The sequence below is a fragment of the Canis lupus genome, chromosome 4 (assembly GCF_011100685.1).
Source record: "Canis lupus familiaris isolate Mischka breed German Shepherd chromosome 4, alternate assembly UU_Cfam_GSD_1.0, whole genome shotgun sequence".
NCBI classification, from domain to species: Eukaryota; Metazoa; Chordata; class Mammalia; order Carnivora; family Canidae; genus Canis; species Canis lupus.
In genome coordinates, this window is record NC_049225.1 from 2868432 (window position 1) to 2893472 (window position 25041).

Consider the following 25041-nt stretch of genomic DNA (forward strand, 5'->3'; position numbering starts at 1 on the left):
TAACTAAGGGAAAACTGAAAAAGACTTGAAATAAATAGAACACTTGAAACAATTACTAATTAAAAGCTAAACTTTTGAAATCTTACCTTTCCACATAAATACTTTTGCTGGTTCCCAAAGCATATAAACTAGTCAGAATTCTGTAACATGACACTTGTACATCTTCCACTAAGGAAAAACAAAAATAAGAACAAAAACACTTGTTTTCATATGTTGTCCTAAGAAAGTTTAGCCTGAAACCAAAATTCCATATTGAGGGCATACTAATATTTTAACATTTAAAAAAGCAAAATTAGAACAAATGCGTATGTAAATGAAATATAAAAACTATTCTCTCAAAATCCTTAAGGAGCTGAAAACATTCTAAAGAATATTTATAATTATTTAGAACATTCTCAAGACCATGTTTAAAAATAATTTTTCTCTAGATAGAAGAAAAAAGGATTTCTTTGAGAATAAAATTAAGCACAAGACTATCTGCAAGAATAGGTAGATTTTGTCTCCCTGTTCTGAACGTATATAAAGACTGTGTCTTTTATTTTAACACCTAAGTGAATAATATTAAAAATGCTAAAGGAGGTGGTAAGTTATTTCTGACCTGACATTCAAGGTATAAGTTAGTCAATTCTACAGTGAGGCTAGAAAATAAAATAAAACCTTTTATTTTATCTACGATCCATTATGACATTTTTAAGAGGCAAAACAAACAAACAAACAAACAAAAAAACTAGGAACCTTGGATTTCTAATTCCAACTCTTTTACCATTTCCTGGAGAATCTACCATGACATGAATGGAGAAATCATTCTTTCTGACCTGACATTCAAGGTATAAGTTAGTCAATTCTACAGTGAGGCTAGAAAATAAAATAAAACCTTTTATTTTATCTACGATCCGTTATGACATTTTTAAGAGGCAAAACAAACAAACAAACAAACAAACAAACAAAAAAACTAGGAACCTTGGATTTCTAATTCCAACTCATTTACCATTTCCTGGAGAATCTACCATGACATGAATGGAGCAATCATTCTTGTGCTCAAGACCTGTTTCCATGTCCACATTGCCCAGTAAGCAATGCTCCTACAATGGTTCAAGGAAATATTTTGTGGGTAATGCTTGTGTTACCCACTGAGTAATGTAGGGGTTTCCACCCAGCACTATGTTTTACCTGGGAGATTGACAAGGTTCAGGGTCTGAGCAGGTGTGGCTGCAGTCAAGACCCACTTGACCGTTTAACATGGGCTTCTTACATTGCCTTTCATGTTCACATCAGCAGGAGAGCAGGAAATCAGGACAGGCCTGATATTTTTTTCAACATTGTTTTGAGCATTCTGTGCATATTTTTAATCATTATGGAATTCTAGGCAAAAACAGCTGATGAAATCCCCCGTTAAAATAGACTGAAACCTATAAACAAAAATATGCGGGCCACCCCAGTGGACCAATGATTGAAATGCAGATTTTGTGTCAGTTGTCTTCATATTTGTTGGTAACACAACTTGTGGCTCAGAGGTGATTTGAAAACATTTAATGTTGCATGTCTCATGGTCAAACTGCATGGGAAAAACTCCATGGAAAGAGAGAACACAGAAATAGTAAAATTTGGAACCTGCACTTCGGCAAGGTGGAAGTGACTGCCCACAGCCACCATCTTACTGGTCCCTTCTGTGAATCCATGTGATTCAGGGATCTATCTCTATAAGAATGGTTTCTGTAACTCAGATGTCAACCTAATGTTCTGGGGGGGGAAAAGTGCATTTTAATGGATAGGCAGTGTTTGACTAACCAGATGGGCCCTTTACAAGTTTTCATTGTACTATTAGATAAGGAGACTCTAAGTAATAGATTTACATACATATTAGATCTTCTCCGAATTGATGCTGGCCAATATGCTCAAATAATGATGATAGCATCGGCAACAGAGCCACCGTGGTATAATTGATAATCTGAGTAACACCTTTGGGTTGGTTTCGGGTGTGGGTGAACTGGCCTTGCTTGAGATTCTCCATGGTCTTCTCCAGATCCTCCGCAGCATTGTCTAGAAAAGCTCGGAGGGCGCTTTTAACGCTTTCCAGACCAGTCTTCATCACTGTCCTAGGAAGGAAAGAAGGGAGAACATGTATCTTGCAACAGGAGAAAGTGGAATACAAATAAAACATGCTTCTACTTTATGTTTGTTGATCCATTACATTCACTCAGTCAACTTTTTTTTTAATTCACTCTCAACTTTTTCAGTGCACTTGAATTTATAGCAGTATAGCTCTGTAAAATGCACTACCTTTCCAAAATGCCTTCATAGTCAACTTAATCAGGACCCAGATGAGTGCTAATGTTTTGTATTTTCTACCAGTGGTTTCAAAATTTGAGAGTGTTTTGTTTTATTCTCTAACAAATCACAGCTTCTGAGCCAGTTTAGTTAATCCCAAATCTAACACAACTAGAATGTTTCTTTAGGCAATGTGTATGAAAGATGCATTTAATCCCAGCTAAACCCAGTCACCAAATGATCTAGATATTTTGTGCTTTAAGTGAAGCAATCAGCTAAATGAGCCTCCAAAGGCTGAACTTGTACAAAAGTGACCCTCTAATACCATTGTTTCTAGTAGGAACTGAAGGTGTATAATAGCATCTATTTTCCTAATTTATTATACAAAACACCTCACATAAAATTTTCAAAGTAAAACTAAACAGCATCATAGAATGTTCTCTGTAGTAGACATTTAGGAACTTTTACTTAGATTTATCCTGGATAATAAATGAAATAAATGTATGGCTTAAAGGCTGAATCGACCATCTGAGATATACTGATTTCATATTTAGTCAACCTGTTGTATTTCCAGTCATGTTGCTAGGAGTTCAGGGTAGAAAGTACACACATTTAGGAATTGGTCTACTTCCACACTTACTATGCAATCTTAAGCTTCACTCCTCTCATCTGTAAAATAAGAATAAAACCCTGTTGTTCCTATAAAGCTAAATGTTACCACAAATGCGGAGCATGGGTACCACACCTAGAAGCTCCTAAGACCTCTAAAGTTGGAGCTTACCATTTCTACTTCACATACATTCCCAATTCAACCCTCAGTGACATATATAGATGCTACAGAAATTACTTGAAATTTGAATGATAATTTATATAAGATCATAAAAATAATAAAATGCCATTGTATTAGTAATTTACAAAATACTTTTTCACACCCACACTTAAGCCTTTATTATAATTCTAAAGAATAAAATCTAGAGACAAAGTGAGTCTTAATATTCTTGTGTAGCATTACTACAGTCATTTAGACAAAAATATACCCTCTTACCTGGCGTCCAAAGTCTGACCCAAAATATGAAGACAGTTGACAATTGATGTGGCATCATTTCCTAAAGAGGAAACAAAATGCTGTCAAATTGCCCTGAGGATTTCTCACTGTTCTTTTCTAAGAATATTTGTGTACCAAAAATTAGTCAATGGTACAACCCAGTAATAACTCAATTAAAAGGATTTTTTGATAGTCAAGTTTAAAATCATGCAGTTTTTCTGCTCAAAAGTGGTTATGCAAATGTAAGTAGAAAAGCAATAAAGCATGTCTCATCAAAGAGCTGACATACTCAAGAAGCATTCAAAGCACTGCGCCAGGCTGAAGTGTTTAAACTGAATTCTTCAAATATATTCACCTCCCCATACTGGTTCATCTTCTTTCTAAATCATATTGTATGTCAATTTTTAAAGTGAACTCATATGTTTATGAGAAAAGGTGAGCTAATAGTCTAAAAAATTTAATTCCCCTTTAGTTATCCGTGTCTCTGCTTTCTTATTCCATTCAGCTGAATTAAGATGATTCATCTGCCTGAATGTTTGGGGTTTTGGTGAAAAAGAACCACCAAAGGATCAATGTAAATAAGCACTATTGGCTGAAGAAGTTAAATCCTATTCTTAATGAGATATTTAAAATGGGAACAACTTTTCTAAAAAGATGAAATTCATCCATCTTGATTGCACATTTTATTAGTACAGGAATATGAATTATACAATTACTATATAACTTCACTTATGTAAAGATACATAAGAGCAAATAAACAAAATGATAGATCCATAGTTACAAAGTAATTTGACCACTCACAATACAGTCTGATGTTATTACTTCCTCATTTTATACTTTGCTATTCATAATATGTATAGTCATTTCCTGGGTCCAGAGGTTAATAACTCCTATTTGAATGTAAGTATTTATAACATTTGTGTACGTTACATTCTTTATGCAGCAACACAACAAAAGGATCTTAAAATGAATTAAATATGCATGAAAATTTACAACTACCCTAGAATCTGGACAAGCCAGTTTAGTGACATGATACAAATAAGAACAAAAAACAAGGTATTTATTGCTAGACTCTGAGTTCTTAGATAAAATGTCCCATTCATCATCTGCTTTGATTCTCAGAAATTTTGGTAATCATGAAGACAAAATCAGCAGAAAGGCAGAATTTGTTATGTCCTTGTCTACTGATTAGTGGCAGTCCTAGGGCTTCTACTGCAGTTCATAGAAGTATTATTCCTTTAATTATTCATTCACTTAAAAAAATTATTCATTCACTCAATAAATACTTATCAAATACCAGGCATTCTCAAAGTTCCAGTAATAAGTAAAAGACAGTTTAATGGCACTTATATTCTAATGAGGGACACAGGTAATAAAATATTAAGAAAAAATCAATATGAAACACAATATTAGGTGCACTAAAATAAATATTTTATATTTGTAAACTATATTAATTATATATAATTAATTAATTTATGTTATACAATTAATATATATTCGTTGTGTGTATATATATGTGTGTGTATATATATATATATATATATATATATATATATATATATGAATGATGATTGGGGCAACTGAATAGCATAATAGGGCAAGTGGTCATGAGGCTTTTTCTAAGAAGGTGGCATCTGAGCAAAGATTTGAATGAAGGAATAATCATGCATAGATCTGGGAAAAGGACCCAGGTGGAGGAGAGAGCATGTGCAAAGGCTCTGAGGTAGATAATGAAGCTGGTGTTTCAGGCAAGGAAGTTGAGGTGGCTAATGCATGATTGGAGATTCAGAGAAAAGAAGGAGGATATGGGGTAGAGAGGAAGGGAGTAGCCAGGTTCTAGAGCCTTAAAACCCAACCAAGAACTTTGATTTTTGTTTTTTAAGTGTGATAGGGAGATATTCTTAAGGTTTTGAACAGGATGGGATCTGATTTATATTTTAAAAGGATTAAATCACAAGGTGCAAAATTCTGGAAGGGCAAGAGTGGATGTTGGTTAGGAAGCTACTAGAGTCATCTAGAATCAGAAGATTGATGGCAGGAAATTTGGATTAGGATATCTGCAGTGAAGATTTGCTTGTGGACTGCATGTGAGATGAGATGAGAAGGAGTCAAGAATAACTTCAAGACCGTTTGGGTGAGCACTTGTACGAGCGATTAGGTGACTGGTGGTAAGATTTTCTGATGTGGAGAGGGCATAAGAAAGGAGCAAAATGAGGAGGGTGGGGGTAGGGTGCTCTGCTTTGAGGCTAACCTCAGGTAGAGAAGCAGAATAGGCAGTAGATGCACAAATCTGTAGTGCAGGGAACAGATCTGAGCTGGAGCTATGCATTTGACCACCATAAGCATACAGATACCTTAAAAAATCATGGGCCTTAATAAAATAAGCCAGCTTGGGTATAAATATAGAAAAAAGGGTCTGGGAGCCTCCAATGTTTAGAAGTGTGAAAGATAAGTAGAATGCAGCACAGAAAAGGAGAAAGAGAAGGGCTCAGGAGGAAGACAGGACACAAGGCAACATGCAACTATTACTAAGCATCAAGTCAGAGAGGCTGGCCTCTCCCTCTCGTCCTAAAATACACAGTTTTTTTTTTTTTCTTACCCTCCTAGTCTGCTGGCTCCTTGTATAGATAACCAGTATTTGTACTTTGTACTGAGCCTGACCAGGCCTTTTTCCAAAGGAGTGGTGGGGTATTTTAAACCTCCATCTGTAAGAACTCATGAGATGAGATTTATGTTCCCTGCTGAAGGCCAGCCCTTAGGACTGGCATATGCAGTGTCAGGCATAAAGCAGGCATTCAGTTGAATATTGTAAGTTGTGAAGAGTAGGAAACAGTACCAGTGGCCAGAAAAGTTCTGTTGGTCAAATGAAAATGCACATGATAGATGTGAATGTTCTGTGATTGTCAAGTCACAAGCCATAAGCTCCGTGAATCGACACATTTTGGTGTGCTCCATGTGAGGTATAGTATAACTTTGAAGGGAAGAATCTCAGTGTGAAAAATGGTGAGGAACAGACCCTAAAAGATGAAGGAAAAGTGTTCATTGAATTTTCAACATTTTGTGGTGTAGACCAAGCAAAAGTATCTGTAATACCAGCAGAGGTAAAAGGTAACCTAAATGGTTAGTCTCAAAGATGTAAAGTTTTTAGTAAGGGTTTCAAATAAAATAAGAATTGCCCACACTCTGCCCTTCTTAAGGTTCTCCAGATGACCATCATTAGAAACGTCCATCATGCTATCAGTAAGAACAGGAAAGACAAAGTGCAGTATGATGGTAAAATTTTAAAGTGATAATTGTATTTTCATGTAATTACTTCATTACTCAGACTAGAATAAAAACCAGAAGTTTGATACTTTTCAACTCACACTCTTTCAAGGTCCAAACTACTTCCCTTGTCCTCAAACACTTAGAAAAACACCTGTGGATTGCCTCTTTGTCTTCAAGGTTGTATGTTTGCATCAGTGTGTAAGCATAAAAGACATATAATTAAAATTGTAACTCATCCCTGAATCTACTAGCAACAGACAGCAAGTGTCTGGTTTTTAAAATCTTTGTACTAACTCTATACAGTGCTACAACTCTCTAAATAAAAATAACAAAGTTAAAGATGTTTGAGAGTCAAAATACTCTTTTTGTATTTTACTCCCAAATTGTTTTGTAGTTTTTAATATAAGGTTTCTGTAACTCAGGAGTTATCAGTGTTTTCTGAAATGTGATATACAACGTCTTGCTTCTGCTTTGCAATCTGATATACATCAGTATATGAATATTAGCAGAATGTTGACTTTCCTTCCATTGTGAAAGCAGTAACAACCATTCTAAGTTTTGTTCTTCTCCCTTCTTTTGTGACTTGCAGTAATACCTATCGTATTCTCTCCTCTGAAGAAATGATTCATCTTGACAAAATCCTCATTAATAATGTGGAACAAAATTATGCTAGAGTTACAAATTTCTCTCAAATTATGAGATAGAGAGAAACTGGAAAGTGCCACTGACTTTATCACTTCTGAAATCTGCACAACTAAACAGAATAAAATTATTGAAACTTTCACTCAGTGAGAAGTTTCGGTTGAGCTGAAAATATATTTTACATAATTCCATATTCTATTCATTTACGCAAAAGTCAGGACATTCTCTGATAGAGATATCTTTAAAGGAAAGAAATAGGGATCCCTGGGTGGCGCAGCGGTTTGGCACCTGCCTTTGGCCCAGGGCGCGATCCTGGAGACCCGGGATCAAATCCCACGTCGGGCTCCCGGTGCATGGAGCCTGCTTCTCCCTCTGCCTATGTCTCTGCCTCTCTCTCTCTCTGGGTGACTATCATAAATAAATAAAAATTAAAAAAAAAAAAGGAAAGAAATATCTGTATCACTCTAATATGGTTTTCTGATATTATCTTTATTATAGGTATTTATTTATTCCGGTATTTCTGACCTCATATATCTCTCACTAAGAAACAGGTTACTTCTGGGGCGCCTGGATGGCTCAGTCGGTTGAGCACCTGCCTTTGGCTCAGGTCATGATCCCAGAGTCCTGGGATAGAGCCCCATGTTGGGCTCCCCACTTAGGGGGGAGTCTGCTTCTCCCTCTGTCTCTGCCCTTCCCCCTGCTTGTGCTTTCTCTCTCTTTAAAATAAATAAATAAACTCTTTGAAAAAAACAGTTATTCTTTTATATAACATATAAACCCAGAAGAGCTCTCATTTCTGACTTGTATACTGCCACCAAACCACAGAACTATTACATTAGGGAAAGACCTAAATGACAAGTGATGACAATAACCAGCAGAAGTAGCAGACCGTGCATCACTGACCACGAAATCCCCAACGTAATGACACATTCAGTTCTCAGATATATACTAGCTTCAGAGACTCTGAGTCCTTTAAGTAACTTTCCTTTCATTATATGTCCTAGTAAACAAAAGTAAGCATGGTCTGAATATTGTTAGAGATAATACATACACAGACTAATTTGCTACTATCTCCTGATACAAGATAGCAGTCCTCATTTTAAACATCTGAATGGGTTTTGGGAGTGGGCACGTAACAGATGGAGCAACATAAACTTAATCCACTAATTTTTTAATCAGGGAGAGATACCAATTGATAGAATTTACGATTGAAACTTCCAAACACAACATTAAGATTTATGCAGCAGTTTAAATCAGGCATCCCTACCTAGGGGGAGAAAACTCAACATTTTAACAAGAATTACTGCTTCACTTAAACAGATGACAATACTTATCTTGTTCCATATCTCTACAGCTAATACTGGAGTGGAATTAATAATGTGCTACATAGGGTTCTGGGGTCAGAGGGCAAACCAGAGAAATTTTAGAGTGTTACGCTCATTATGTTACTGAGTGCTTGCTCTATTCCAGGCATTCTTAGAAGCTTCTCTGCCATCAAATTTGAAAACTCTCCAGTAACTCTGGACAATTTGCTATCTCACTGATACATTAAAAATTCGCCAGAAAATGGGAACATAGAAAAGGCCTCCAAATGGTAACTGTTTTGTGCCAGCCTTCTCGAATCATTCCTATAGCTGAAAGGATCACTGTTGGTTGGGCTTAATGATCGTGTTTGAAGAATCTCTAGTTACCTGTTATTTCCTCTTCAATGTAAGTGTCCTAAAGTGTTTTCTCGGACAGCTTAAGGAATTAAAATAAATGTGATTCTTCTGAGTTGTGGGATAATTGGGTACTTTTTTTCTAAATAATTTCATAAGCAAAAAAAAAAGAGTAAAATTTCAGTTATTTATGAGTGTAAGAAAGTTCCAAGTCAAGAGCTCTTATTTAGGCATTCTTAGTGTCTGCTCTTTCTCTATTAGACTGTAGGCTTCCTGAAGGCAGAAGCTAGTGGATTCACTCATTCAGTCATCAGATATTGATAAAATATCTACTACATGCCAGATTCCGCATACAACAATAAGCCCACAGTGAGAGGAGAGGTTTAGAGAGAGAGAGAGAGAGAGATGTGTGAATCTGGCGACATCGTCACTGGGATGAAGGAAAGGTACACAGAGCTATAAGAATGTTGTAATAGGAGAGAGGAGTAAAATCAGGGAGATCAGGGAAGGTTTTCCTGACAGAGTAAGTACTATTTGGACTGAAGTCTGAAGGATAGGTAGTTTAAACCATTATGGGTGTGGAGGACTGGAGAGGTGACTGTTATGTCTAGGGACCCCATTCCAGGTGGGAATTACAGCATGTGCAAAGACCCTGCACAGAAAGAAATAAAACACTTTGAAGAACAGAGAGAAGACCACTTAACCAGCAGCATAGAGGGCAGGCGAGAATGTGCCAAGACACGAGGATAGAGTGGTACACAGGGGATAATTTATGAAGCACTACTGTGGCCAGATTCAGAATTTTTATTCTCTTTTTTTTTTTTTTTTTTTGGATTTTTTTTTATTTTTATTTTTTACTTATGACAGTCACAAAGAGAGAGAGAGGCAGAGACACAGGCAGAGAGAGAAACAGGCTCCATGCACCGGGAGCCCGACGTGGGATTCGATCCCGGGTCTCCAGGATCGCACCCTGGGCCAAAGGCAGGCGCCAAACCGCTGCGCCACCCAGGGATCCCCCAGAATTTTTATTCTCAAGAAAAGGGAATCCACTGAATATGCAGGACTGTGGTAGGAGAGACTGGGTTTTAGGAAGATTCGACTGCTGTCGAGCACAGTCTGGAAGAACAAGGAGATTCATGCAGAATGGTCAGTTTGCTCTTGGAAGAGGACAAGTGGCAGATACCTGGATTGGCCTGGGGGTGGTCACAGTGGAGAGGTGTAGAAATCTTCCTGTTCCTACCCCCACAGCCTGAAAGGGTGCCTCCCACATAGCAGAACACACTTAAGTGTTTATTGACTGAATGCATCGAATGAATGTCATTAAGGCATTAGATTTATTTTCATGTATAAAAATAAAGTCCTTAAGAAGCCTTGATATGCGGGATGTATGGGTGGCTCAGTCGGTTAAGCATCTGCCTTTGGCTCAGGTCATGATCCCAGGGTCCTGGGCTCGAGTCTAGTGTCGAGCTCCCTACTCAGTGGGGAACTGCTTCTCTCTCACCCTCTGCCCTTCCTTCTGCTCATGCTCACTCGCACTCTCTCTCTAATAAATATTTAAAAAAAATAGGAACCCTAATATGAATATACCTGTGGCATCATCACTGTCCCTACTGGAGGCTTAGTTATGGATTCTGCTTCCTCTAAAACTGACTGAAAGGCTTAAGTGGGCTGTAACAGGAGGGCTTATATGTATTTTCTAACTGCCTTGACATGAGTAATCAAGATTTCTATTCAGCAAAAGTGGGAGAAAATGATGGGATTAAAAGCATTATTTCACTAGTTAACAAAGGGTCCTTGAAAATGGCCAATGGAACCCATACCACTTCTCAACTTGCCTGGGTCCTATCCATGTTCTAACCATTTTCTCAAATACTAGAGTGCACCAACTTACAATCACTGGTAAGCTTTCTGGAACTCAAACAGAAAGCCTATATATACAATGAAGATACTAATTTCTTTATTATTTTTTCCATAAGGTTTTTTAATGGATACACCAGAACTACTGTTCTGTGGGGGAACAGGGCTTATTCACCCTTTTTAAAAACTTACCTTCTTCAAATATAAAATGAAACGGTTTAAACACCTCAAAAAGATATAAGAACGATAAAAACATGACTGAGCTCTTTAATTCTTAGTGTCTCAATGTGTAGAAGGTATTTTAAAGTAGGTTAAAGATATACACAAATAGAAGTTCAAATTTGGGGAATCTTTAATATAGCAGAAAAGTCTTTCAACTACAGATGAAGTCTGGAGGTCTAGCGACAACTTGGTTGCCAGCTTGGAATAAACAGTCCATTACTCACCAAACCCTGAATTCCCGACAATTGCCACCATCAGGTCAAGTATTTTGTCTGTTGGCTTATGTTAACCCCTTGTGTCTCCAATCCCCCGTTCCTGATATGTTGAAGGTTAATGTGTATCTTTCTACGTCTTTACTTTCACTCACTGTTCTTAAGACACAAAGCTCAAATGTTTCTTTGCTAATCTCCATTTTTAACTATCTTAGTTTACCCTTACCTTAAGCCATGAACAGTTTTTAAAACTAAGTCAGTACAGGAAAAACATCTTGACCATCAGTGTCCTGTCTACCAGAATACGGAAAAATGATATCATGTAAAAAAAGGGAGAAAGGAAAAAATAAGAGATTAATAGGACTCTAAAAGACCACTATATATACATCATTAGGTCTCTCTCTTTAGGAAAATCCACAATGGCAGAACTGATACATCAAAAATAAATATATGGTATACCACTCCCATTTCATTCTGGAAATGGGTAGATTAAAAAGCCTTCGTCGTGCGGGTACTTTAAGTAGCCAACTCCCCTAGTGTAGTTCTTTTGGAGTTTGATTTATATAAATAAAAACTGTGGAGGGGTGCCTGGGTGCCTCAGAGGGTTAAGCATCTGCCTTCGGCTCAGGTCATGATCTCAGGGTCCTGGGATCGAGCCCACCATCGGGCTCTCTGCTCAGCAGGGTCTGCCTCTCCCTCTTTGTCTGCCTCTTCTCGGAGCTTGTGTGTTTGCTCATGCTCTCTCTCTCTCAAATAAATAAAGTCTGAAAAAAAAAAAAAAACCCTGTGCAAATCAGACTAGGAATCCCTTAGATTAGAAAGCTGTAAAGTTACAGTTTCCACAGCACTTGAGCATTCATTATCTTATATTAGATCAGCTATGTGCAATTGATCTCAAAGATTGGTAGTCATTTTAACTTAGTTAAAAAAAAAAAAGTTCAGAGAAGTCAAGTTCCTCATCCAAATCACTCAGCTGTTCTAGTTCCAAAGTCCTGTTCTAAAGTCAGGTTATAACCGTCAAGTATAAAGATAACATGGATAAGACTTAAGGATTCCAATCATTGGATGAGTCTGTATTAGAAAATGTGTAATTAACAAAGGCCTCTTGAGGTTTGTATTACTTTCCAGGCAAATGCCAAAGCAAATTTGAAACAATAAAAACAAGAGATGCTAGAATAATATGTAGAAGACACACAAATACACTTCTGAAGTAAATACATATAGTAGCTCTCCAGTAAATTCCTGTTAAAAATAATAGTATTTAAAGGCTGAGAGATTTAAGATACAATGCCTAAATGGAGTATCAATATCACATTGGGATGGAATGAATGCTAGTCTCAGTCCATACTGAGAGGTATGACAAGTGTTATTATGCATTTATATTCAATTACTAGACCCTTAAAAAACAAGGAGATTAAATAGGCAAAATTAACCCACAGTAATGGAGGTCTACATAGAGTTCCTTCGCAGAAGGTTATAAATTGGGAAATGGCCTAAGGGAGACATCTGAAATGCTGGATATGTTCTATATCTTAATCTGAGGAAATGGTATATAACCCATGGGTATATAACCCATATAACAACAAACTATATCATTAAGCTATCTTCAAGATTTGTGCACTTGTTCTATATATGGAACACCTCAAAAGTTTTTAAAAGGAAATTATAGTGAAACATAACACAGGAAACCAAGAATTTACAATACGCAAGAAGTCAGAAATATCACAACAGAAAGTATTACTATGCTCATTAATAAGAATGCAAACACTGCACTTAAGAAAAAGGGGTCCACATCAAAATGATATATAATAAGACAAATGGAGGACACTGGAATCCACTGTTACTACGAGAAAGTTGAAGAGTACATAACAATTCTGTCCACATAATTTCACAGAAATTTTTCTTTGTAGAAGAGAAGTCAAACAAATAGCAGTCAACTAGAAGTTATTTTGAAGATAATCTGCCCATTGATTTGGGATAACAGAAACATTAATGCCAAAACTCAGGCCATTTAAATGAAACATACCTTATTATGAAATTTAAGAGCATGTAGTACTGGATCTAATAAAATTAGCAACCAAACAGAGCTTTAAGGAATTATATCCAGAAACTATCATTTCTCAAAACATAGAAAGAATTTAAATGAGTGTATGTGTGTATCTTTACACACACACACACACACACACACACATACACATCTATCCTTCAGTTCATTCACTGTGGCTTTTAAAGAAATGACCTAATCCTTAGTTTTTCCTGTAAATGGAATTGCACTTACAATATTGGTATCAATACACTTGATATTTTACGACTGAAATTACCCCAACACTGTCTCATAACCGATAGCACACAGGGTTGAAATTTGCTTTTGTGACTTATAAAAGCAGATACAGAAATGAAAACACAAATTCTGCCAGCTATACTTGAGTCCTACTGCCCCAGAGCAAGGAGGATCTGTGGAAAGTGAGTGGCCGCCCTGCATGGCAGTCCAAAAGCAGGTGCTCAGGTGTGTGGACTTCAGTTATGTGAATTCTCAGACACAAAAACTGTCTCAAAAAGTCACTCTTGCCAAGTGAAGTCTTTGCCTCACTGTCTCTACTATGAAGCTCCAATGTCAGGAATGCAGTTAACATGTAAATCTGTAGTCAAGAGCATTAACAACAACAACAAAAAAAAGTGCAGTTAAATTTTTTTGATTTATGACAGCTCATTCTTTCACCTATTGGAAATAGACAAACAAGTTCAAGGGCCCAGTTCCTCTTTACCCCTCTGAAATAAAATATGGCAGAAGCTGCCACTTTCGTTCATGTTCTCCTTTATAATAAAACCTTTTGGTTTTCAAATGTGCTTCGGACCAGCATAAAAAAGTTACAGTCTTCAATTTCACCATAGTAATGCTACTTACAAACAACCTCGAGGACCTTACCTTGGCCTATGACGACCATGCATGCAGCCATGCAAACATGCATTCATGCAACATAGCAGCACACAACATAGTGCAAAACTGGCAAAGAAAACCAAGTGATGGCCATGCTCATATTTGTTTCAAGGGTCTCCTTACCAAATAGTGAAATCCTATGCCTGACAAGAACTCCAAGTTTGCAGAATAGGCTGAAGACAAAAGAAAAACAAAAGAGAAAAGGGGAAAAGGGGAGGGAAGGTAGAAAAGACAGGGAGAAATTAAAATAAAATAAATAAAAAAGAAGAAGAAAAGAAAAATAAACAGCTGATATATGAGCAGGAAAAAGCAACATGATGTCACGCAGAAAGAATCGATTCTCTGAGCAGAATGTGGAGTAAAGGTATTAAAGAAAGAATCTTTGAGTGCATATCTATAACAAACATGGTTAAAAAAGCACATATTATAAGTAAAGAAACCAAAAAAAATTTGAAAGCAAAGCTAATTAATATAAAAGCAATCTCTATGAATTCCACAAGAATATAACTACTCAAATACCACAAGGAAAACACTTGCATTTTATCTGCCCACATGTACCACATGTACCATGAAATCCTAGAATCTTTGTTATTGTTGTCATGGACATTATTTAAAACCAGAAGTATGGTGCTTTGGGCATAAAACGTTACTTTAAATTTCAGTATGTTTATCATTTGAACTTTCCTTTTTGTTCACACACCCCTTACACATATACCAAAGCATCCAGTGAATATGAATGCAGTGAAGTAGAGACAGAATTTGAACAGCTGATAATCACTCAGGGAAAAACGTTACAGATGGGATAACCAAGGCCTCTTAATGCTAAGGCTTGAGTTGAGTCTGTTTCTTATCTCTTTTAGACCAAGTTCCTATGTTTTTATGTCCTCCCTAGGATATAAGGGTGGCCTGCATTCAGCATTCAGCACGACAGCACTGTGTGTACGAACACTTACATCGGACCCCACAATCTGGGCAAGACCTGCTATTGTCCTGGCTTGTAATAAATCCACAGTCTGGTGGCCTCTTGCAGGTCTTACCTGGAATACCCGTCACTCACTTCCCTGCTACACTCCTCTCTACCCACCCCTCAGGATCTGGCACCACACAAGTCTACTGCAACAAGCTTTTGCTAATACCCAGGCTCCTTCACCACTCCCAGCCCAAGCTGAAAGAGTTCCCTTTCCAGCCTCTCTCAGGAGCCATTTGCAAATCTCTACCATGACACCTATTCTCCCATCTTACAATTGGTATGAGTTTCACATTTACCCACACACTCCTGAGCTCTCCGAGAGCATAGGCTCTGCATAGCCAGAACTTACCAAAGCTCTAGCCTTAACGATCCATTTGTACAGCACTACCCACACCCAGTTTGACTGTCCCAATAGCAGTGGCAGCGATATCCTGACCGTCCCATTTTGTATTGGAAAGCTATCCCATAAGCAGCAGTGTGCAGATGTACACTCACCAGGACTGGGGATACACACTACTCCATGGGCAAAAATGGAGTCACGTGCTCATGGCAGGATGGGAGAAAGGAGACAGAGAATGACATTTGTGACACTGACCTTCTTAACAGGAAGTTTTGGCTCTCATTTCTCATTTCAGTAACAATGTGGAATAACGTATTAATGAACATTGATTACACAGGGCATTGTATAGCTTTTCCAAGAGAACATACATTAACAAATGTGTAGATGGATTTGAGGTCTTGAGAAATCTCTTAGCAGTTCTGAAAGTTTTTAAAACAATGATCTGTTCAAGTAGATATTAGAATTTAAAATGAGACATTAGCCTCCTGCATTATTCATCCCTGTGCTATAATGTAAAGAAAAAAAGACAATGAAACAAAAGCAACTTTCTCCAGGTGCCCTCATCCGCTGAGCCTTATGCATGCCACCTTAACAAAGGTCTGTCTCCATCTGAAAGAGTCATTACTTCTTATAGTTGTACACATTTTGAATCCCTCTATGTACACCAACCTATTCTAAGCGATGTCTTTTACCTTTTACCGAGACTCTCTAGTACCAGCATGAAACATCCGGAGATAATTTTGCCCAATTCATCGAGACCTAGGACATTTTGCTGTGATGGAAAACAGAATTGCTCTGTATCCCATTCTGTTGGGTATTGAATGTCTGAGAGTCTGTCCAAGAAAGATGACTTCTTGCAGTAGCAGCTGCTTCTTAACTTGGGTGCTCTAATCAGCAGCCAATGTGCCACCAGAGGGAAATAAAGATATATAGAAAATCAGGTTCACCCAAAAGACATATTATGCCTCTTTCCTCTCCTGTGCCATCCTCTTTCAGAGTACAGTTTCTATACTGACTATAAGGTTTTATTAATGTAAGCTTTGACCTACAGTTTCTCCAAAAATATTTTCCATAATACTGTTATCCCCTTTCTGTATATCCCTTCATTACTAACATTCTTAAGAATTTATAACATATCTACACTTCTTTGGCTTTATGCCTTGCTTTGTAATTTTATCACTTCATTGCTTTACTGAAACACTCCCTAGATATTCTCAATACTTGCCAATCAGCAAATCTAATAAAACCTTTTCAACCTCCGTCCTGGAGAGCTCTCTAACATACTTGCCATCATCGACTATTTCAATCTGGGAAACCCTGAATTCTATTTTACAGCAATGCATTTCCCCCTTTTTCTCCCTCATTAATCATTCTCTATCTTCTTCAAAAACCCACTTCTGAAAGCCCTTCAGTTGGAATATTCTCCACGCTTTGGTATTCAGAACCATTTGCTCCTCTCTCCACTCCCCTTTCATCTGCTTTCAGAACTCTGAGCAGAACATGGATCCAGACAATCTCCCAATATGTCATTTCTTGCTCTGGTCCCTCCACGAACACCACTCTTTTCCAACTTCCTGCTGGACATTTCTAGCTGAAAGACCTGCTATTACTTCTACTTCCAATAATTCCTTAACCAAATTTAACCTCTTTTTCTCAAAACTAGTTACTCTGTTATTTCTTTTTTTGCTGTTGCCACCAATATTGTTACAATCACTCAGCATCGAAACCCAGCACCAGGTTGACCTCCTTTTTTCTACATGCTCTGTGGCTCAGTGCCATGTCCTGTGATTTTCTCTTGTCCATGCTTCATTTCCAGTACTCATCACAACTTACTAAGTGGTCAGCTCTGCATGTACGCAGGTACCCAGCTGCACTTTTAAGTGCACTCAAGTTAGGAACTGCATTGTTGTGTGTGTGTGTGTGTGTGTGTGTGTGTGTGTGTGTGAGTGTGTGTTTTGTCTCAAACTTAGGATGGCATTTTGCACATGGTAGGCATTCAGGAGTATGTGTTGAATGAATCAGTGGGTAGAACCACCTATTTGAGGAAGCATGTCTGTCTCAACAGCCTGCTTTACTGTCATGGCCTCCTAGCAAGCTGACTCTTCTCAATCTCACCTTTGCTGCCTGACTGCCCTATATCCCAGTGGTTTCATAGGGCTAATGAATTAAGTAAAAAAGATTAATTAAGAAAATTGAAAAGAAAAAAGGAAGATGCCTTATTCTGACAATTAATGTCAATTATAGTATTCCACAATCAATCTACATAACCCACATTTCCCCTAAATTACTATGTTCTACGCTCTTTATGTTGTTATCTACATGCAAATAGTTTCCCTTCTTAATCTACGACCTACATGTTTTTAAGATCAATTTTGAATGATCATGGCTTTCCTATATCTTTAGCTCATCCATACTCATCCAATGTGGTCTCACTTTACTTTGAATCCCACAGCACTGCATGTCTTTCTCCTAGCAGAATTATATTTATACTCACATACTTAGGTACTGCCAAGTAGACTCCCAGAGTGCAGAAGCCACCCTTATTCTTTTTCACAGATGTGATAGTATAGAAAAAGCTCAATACATGATTTCTAGTGCCAAGAAGTATCTAAACATCTAATGGAAACAACTCGTCCTTAAGTGTGCATGTTAACTCCAACCTACACAACTACTGCAACACACAATTGTTAAATACAAATTAATATTATCACTTCAGTGTCCAACATGTATATGAAGACATGACTGCTTATTCACAGTAGCAGGGCCAGCATTTTTTTTTGTTGTATTTTATCCTGTTTTTAATTTTTTTTGCCCATTTTATTCACTGACATAATATTTAACTGAAGCGGTAAGAAATCACACATTTATAAATTTCAGTGATTTCATTTAAACATATCAAACAAAATTTTTAGTTGGTTTTTGTTACTGAGATGGTGATTCCAGTGGTTTTGAAATACATTTTTATGCTTATAAAAGATTTTTCATTTTAAAAACTTTAAAAATATATAAAAGTTGTGAGGGCGATCTGGCTGTGACATCTGTCACCCCATTGATCGCCAGGATTGATTCGGCTGATCTGGCTGGCTAGGCGGGTGTCCCCTTCCTCCCTCACCGCTCCATGTGCGTCCCTCCCGAAGCTGCGCGCTCGGTCGAAGAGGACGACCGTCCCCGATAGAGGAGGACCGTTCTTCGGTCAAGGGTATACGAGTAGCTGCGCTCCCCTCCTAGAACCTCCAAACAAGCTCTCAAGGTCCATAATGGGAAAAGTAAAATTTGCCAACCCTCTTTCCAGGAGGTGAAGAAAAAATAAGATGAAATTATGGAAAATATTTTGGTGCAGTGTTGATAAAGAAGCGGCATCTTGGGCCCCCAAACCACATCAACTGAAGCTAGCACAGAACAGCAATGCTTTTCTGATTTATTCTATGAGGGAAAATTGGGCAAAGGAAAATTAGTTACTTCTGTCCTCAGGGAACAGTTCTAAGAATGAAAACATAATAGAGACAAAACATGATATGGGAGAAGGGAAAGAGCAGAATGTGCATAATTTTATCTGTATTTTTTTCCTATATCCTCTGAGTACATTGTCTCTTAATTTATGTAACCGAATGACATCTAAATCAACAGCAATTCAGTGAACAAAGCTGCTCTTACAAAAGGCCACTCTGACCCAGGGAGGGCTCGGAGACCTTGCACTAGCCTTGGGTGCAAGGTGTTTAAAGGTAACTTGTTGCCTTAGCATTTTCTAGCCGCTGAGACATTCCAGTCCACTGGGGATGATGGGCCTGTGAAATGAGGGGGGATGGGCCTCTCTCTCCTGGGGAAAGAGGTAAAAAGACCATGCCAAAGAGATAGGGGGAGGGGACTCATATCTTGGAAAGTAGCCTCTCACTCCTTTTTTTTTTCTGGTAACAAAGCTGGTGGAAACAAAGTGTGCTACTGGATGGATTCTCTATTTCTTTATAATTGCTGTTACCAACTTCACAGGAAGATCATCATTTGAAGAAGTTTGGAATGGTTTTTTAGCCCTGTTGCAATCTTATATCACATGATATCACAGATCATTAAAGTCAAATCTGCTTTGTCAAGGTTATTTGCTTTTATAGAAATTTTTTTCAAACACAATCTAAAAGTTTGGTATGGACTCCTGTGCAGTTTGATAATACAGAAATAGATTTGCTGAATAATCGATTCTCATGAGTCCTAAATTTTGGCAGAATTTTTGAAAAATCAGACTTGAAATACCCAGAAGAACCACCAATAATCTACAAGGAATACTTGGGTTTAAACCCAAGAAATACTTGGGTTTAAACAGAAACTAAGATGCCAGCTTGAGTGGTGTGAGGGGAAATCTTCAGAAAGCACATATTTTTATGTCATTTTCTTCCAAGATGGGTCATTATTTTCAAGCAAACATCGAAAAACAGAATTTCTGTAAGTGGGGTCTTGCCCTCAAGAAAAATGCCTTTATTTTTCAACAGTTTCACAAAAATAATAGATTCAGAGAAATTTTTTTTATTTTTTATTTTTTTGATTCAGAGAATTTTTAAAGAAAGTTATATTCATCACAAATACTAATCTAGTGATGCTTCTACTTGTGGATTCTGTATCGAGTGCCTTATTCCTATTATTCAGCATTATATTTAGCAGCAAAATAAAAGACAAGACTCAACATGTAGAACACATATATTAAGTTGCAGAGAGCATCCTCACAGTGTTTGGTTCCAAAGGGCCCAGGGGACAGGGACCCTGGGTGGGCACCCTGCATGTTCCCACCTTAGGATTCCCAGCAGCTCTTTTTCAAATGCAAATACACTTCACTCAACAACAATCTTTATTTTGTGTGGCTGTTTTATTTTGTGTAGCTGTTTACCTCGTCACCATTTCTTTCTCCTTGTTTGATGCATGTCCTCCAGAACAGAGAGGTCTGCTTGCTGCAGATAAGAAGTATAAGCGATGGTTTTTGAAATATTGATCAATTAAAGGAAGAACCACCTGAAAGAAAAGAAAAGAGAAGAGATCTACACAGTGGGCTGAGGCTCTGGAGTAGCCCGAGTTCTCCCCACAGCCAGCAGGTCCTCTGGTAGCTCACCCTATCTCCAGTCCCTGTATAGCCACACATTGGCACATGTGTGGGACATGACATGGTTACTGGGAATGTTCCACATTTTCAACAGCGTGGAATTACTTTCCTATCTTTTCAAAAATGAAATATCCTTAGTATTTTCATATAATATAGTTCAGTGCCCAATAGGTTCAGAAATAATCAACAACTACCATTTATTGAGTCTCTATTATGTGTGGAGATTGCAATTGATGTCCTATCATTTCATTTTCCCCAACAACTACTCTGTGCGGTAGGTGTCATCATCCCTATTTTCTAGGTATTAAACTCAGGTGCAGAAAGTGAGTGACTTCCTCCAAGTCACATTGCCACTTACCTACCTCACTTCTTACCTGGCCTATCTCAAAGCCCACTTGCCATTCCTAGATGCTAATCCTGCTGGCCTGGGGCGAATTCCTCCTCTTCACCCTGTGCACTCACACCATGAGGCTTTGCACAAACCATTCCCGGTATCTGAAATGTTCTTCCATAAGTCCATAACCCTATAACCCATTCACTCCACTCCTGCAGACCTCAGCCCAGTGGCGCTCCATCAGATAATCTTTCATTGATTGCCTCAACTAGATAAAATCCCCATATTCTCTGTTCTTGAGAGAGAAAAAAAAAAAAAAACTTGATTTTGCAAAAAAGCATTTGCAAAACAACTAAATTTTGAGTTAGTCTCTCTCCATAAGAGTTTATAAGGTATATAAGAACAACAGACATGCTGTGTTTGTTTCCCATTATTGCTCTTTCCTGGCCTCTATGACTACTCTTTGCTCTGTTTTGTTTACTCCTGGATCACTAGCACTTAGGATTTTGTGGCACCCATTAGATAAATATCTGTTAAAAAATAAATGAGAAAAGTAATAATATCTGGCACTATCAGTTTTTAGACTCAAGTCTGTCTGATTACATTTCCCCCCATGATGTTGTATACCATATTTATATATAATAGCAAAATACAATTTTTTTGTGATTTTCCTAGAAAGTTGCAACATTGCCTGAACTTAGTGATGACACATAATAGCTACTCAACAAATACGTGAATGAATAAGTCAAAGACTCAGAAGAAATTAAACCACATGAGGCATCTGCAAATAAAATCACTAGGGGTGCTGAGGATATAGACAGGGCAAGATAAGAATGTATTTCAAACGTGTGGTTAGAGGCCATGAATACAGCCTTTGTAATAATTGGCTATTAGAGGGACTATAACCCAGTAGGACAAGATAGCTAGCAATATGTAGCCCAATACAAACTAAGATGGTAGGGTATAGATTCTGAGCACTATACGGAGTGGAAAGAAAAGACAAGAGGAATCTCCCTTACAGTAAAGGGCACAATTCTGAAAACGTAATAAAAGCCAAATATTAATCAATTGAAGTAATGTGCCTTTTTGCAAATGATCTATAGTAACCACCAAATGCAAGTACTCTGAAAGTAAATTGACTGAAATCATTAAGTCTTCAGGTTAATGCCAATACACCATAAACAGGAAAACTTCCCAAGGGCATTCTGTGTCCATGAGAGCAATCCCTGGGATGTAGGCTAATACCTGACAGAGACTAGGCACACAACACATGCTGAGTAAATGAATTATACAATATTGTTGAACGAACCCAGTGTGGAGAATCTGCAACACTTTGGCTCCTTCCCTTACTGGCTGAAAGAAAGTCATGAATGTTCCAGGCAAAGAGCAGACTATTGATAAATTCTTAATAAATGGAATGACTAATAAAAATGGGTATACTTTATACTATATAAACAATTTATTCTCTTTGATCCTCAGTTTTCTCATCTGTAAACTGAGTAGGACAAAGGTCCCACAATAGAGATTATGCAGTAAAGCTTATAATGTAAAACTTTTAAAATTTGTAATTTATAAATTAACAAATGCTTTTCCTCTTTATAAAAAAATGCTCATAAATTTTTAAATCCTAACAACAATCAAATATTAAGAAGTAGACATGTTTCTTCTATGTCATTTGATAAAAGCCCCCCCCCCAAAAGGGGACTTAATTGGACTCCATATAGATGGAAGTGATTTGAGAATTAAGATAGGAAGAACAGTGAGTTAAATAAAGTAAGACCAAGTGTCCTAGCAGCAAATTTAATCTCACATGATTCATGCAGTTCTTTTTGTGCCACAGAATATTTACTTGTCATAGAATTCACATTTGTAGACCAGTACACTCTGGAAAGAGTCAAAGACCTAGAGAGTACATTTTGTAAATAAATATATTGAAGCAAAAACAAAATGGATCGTATACTGTACTTTAGCAAAGAACTTGATTTCTTGTTCATAAGGGAAATGTTCTCCTTTGCTTCTGCCGCCACCATCTGTAGATACAAAGAGTTGCTAGGAACATGTTTCACTTCAAATATTACAAAACATTCACCCAAAATGCAACATTTAGAACACACTGTTAAATGTGTTACCCTGGTAAACTGAACACAGAAAGCTGTCCAAAATACCAAGGCTAACTTTATTCAGCAGGATAATAATTTTTAAAAAGGATTTTAAAAAGGTACCCAGGTGGCTTAGTCAGTGAAGCATCTACCTTTGGCTCTGGTCATGATCTCAGGGTCCTAGGATCAAGTCCTGCATCAGGCTCCCTGCTTAGTGAGGAGTCTACTTCTCCCTCTCCCTCTGCCCCTCCCCCTACTTGTGTGCTCTCTCTCTCTGTCAAATATAAATAAAATCTTAAAAAAAAAAAGAGGCATTTGAGGATTTCTTTTAAAAAAAAAGGATTAAAAAATACTCAAACCAAAATAAAAAATTTATTGAGGATAGCCCATTGATGTGGTTAAGAGCAGACACATGCTGGTTTAGCTTTATGATCTTGTAGGGGGAAAACTGGAATAAAATAAAGTAAAAAATCCTACATTTTCTTTCATTAAGAAAGTATGAGAGCAGCCAGTACTAACTCAGTAAACGAAACTGGTGAGATTTTTAACCTTGGCCTCTGATAAAGTAGTTACTTAGTAATTAAAAGTTATATTATTAATGTACCAACTAAAAGGCTGCAGGAAGCCAGCTTGGGATGGGAGGGAGGATCACAACCATAATATCAGATTTGAAAATTAACATGCTGCTCAGGAACAAAGAAACTGTCACAAGACAATTTTCATAAGCAAAACAAAGACACCCAAATTTTCCCCATGGTTTAGAAAATGCTTTTGAGGTTAAGAACTGATTGACCTAATGCATTTAGCTTAGAAGTGGCCTTCTGCACCTCCTTCATGCATACAGAGGAGGCTTCATGCTTATAGAAGATGTAACCATAACTCTAACAAACCAAGATTACATGCAGAACACATTGAGGAGAAAAAAAAATATCAATATTGGATATAAAGTTTTAGTAAAATTTGAAAGCAGAGTTTCACTATTTTATAACAATCAAACTTGTTCCTGAAAAAATTATGTGTAAATAGAAATAAAAGCAATTAGAGATCTCTCTCTTTTTTAAAGACTTTATTTATCTATTCATGAGAGACACACAGAGAGAAGCAGAGACAGAGGGAGAGGGAGAAGCAGGCTCCATGCAGGAAGCACGACTGGGACTCGATCCTGGGTCCAGCCCAGCATCACGCCCTGGGCTGAAGATGGCACCAAACCGCTGAGCCACCCAGGCTGCCAGGAGATATCACTTATTAAGTCTGACACATAGGTTTGGGATAATTTTCTAGGAAATTTAGATAATATTTTGTAATATTGGAGCAATGCTCTTTTTATGAATAAGTAAAAGAAAACTATGCCTTTTTTATACTCACAGATTTCAGTCTTCTATCACTTTTACATTAAATCTCCCTCAAGAATATTATGCAAAAAGGCTGGATCCATTTAAGGGACTTTCTCATATACACTATAAAAACTACGTCAACACAAGTTTTGCACATAGCTAAATATGCTAACATTTCAAGGAATTAAATAGGAAATATCCTACTTCTTTACATTATGCATTTTAACAAAATGCTTATGTGCAAAATACTGATGGAGAGAATATGATCTAGATGTAAAACAAAAATCAGAAAAAGGCATATGTATATTCTTACTATGGCCATTAGCCTCAGATGTGTTGCAAAGGCAGTAAATTTAAAGATAAAAGAAGGCATTACAGAAGTTTCATTTGCAGTGACAATAAAAAATGGAAATTAAACTAAGTGTAGGGATCCCTGGGTGGCGCAGCGGTTTGGTGCCTGCCTTTGGCCCAGGGCGCGATCCTGGAGACCCAGGATCGAATCCCACATCAGGCTCCCGGTGCATGGAGCCTGCTTCTCCCTCTGCCTATGTCTCTGCCTCTCTCTCTCTCTCTGTGACTATCATAAATAAATAAAAATTAAAAAAATAAAATAAAATAAACTAAGTGTAAACAATCCCAGCTCTGCTCTTCTAACAGAGTTCTCAGTTACAGTCATCTGAAAAGGGAACACGTGACATTGACCATGATAAAAACCTTAATTTCTTGGGCTCTGTACTGACCTAGCTTCACTTTCTCCCCACTGTTAAGTTTG

General features: G+C 37.5%; 1 protein-coding gene across 5 annotated transcripts in view; it reads right to left on the minus strand.

Moving 5' to 3' along the window:
• The window catches only part of RYR2 (ryanodine receptor 2), a 726942-nt gene that overhangs the window by 124710 nt on the left and 577191 nt on the right, over positions 1–25041 (minus strand). For all 5 annotated transcript variants that reach the window (XM_038533815.1, XM_038533818.1, XM_038533817.1 and 2 more), the window contains 6 exons: positions 22802–22866; positions 20293–20414; positions 14233–14282; positions 3314–3374; positions 1858–2096; positions 87–168 (listed from right to left, as the gene is read on the minus strand). In XM_038533815.1, coding sequence (XP_038389743.1) covers positions 87–168; positions 1858–2096; positions 3314–3374; positions 14233–14282; positions 20293–20414; positions 22802–22866 — 619 coding nt within the window. The remainder of the gene's footprint in view (positions 1–86; positions 169–1857; positions 2097–3313; positions 3375–14232; positions 14283–20292; positions 20415–22801; positions 22867–25041) is intronic.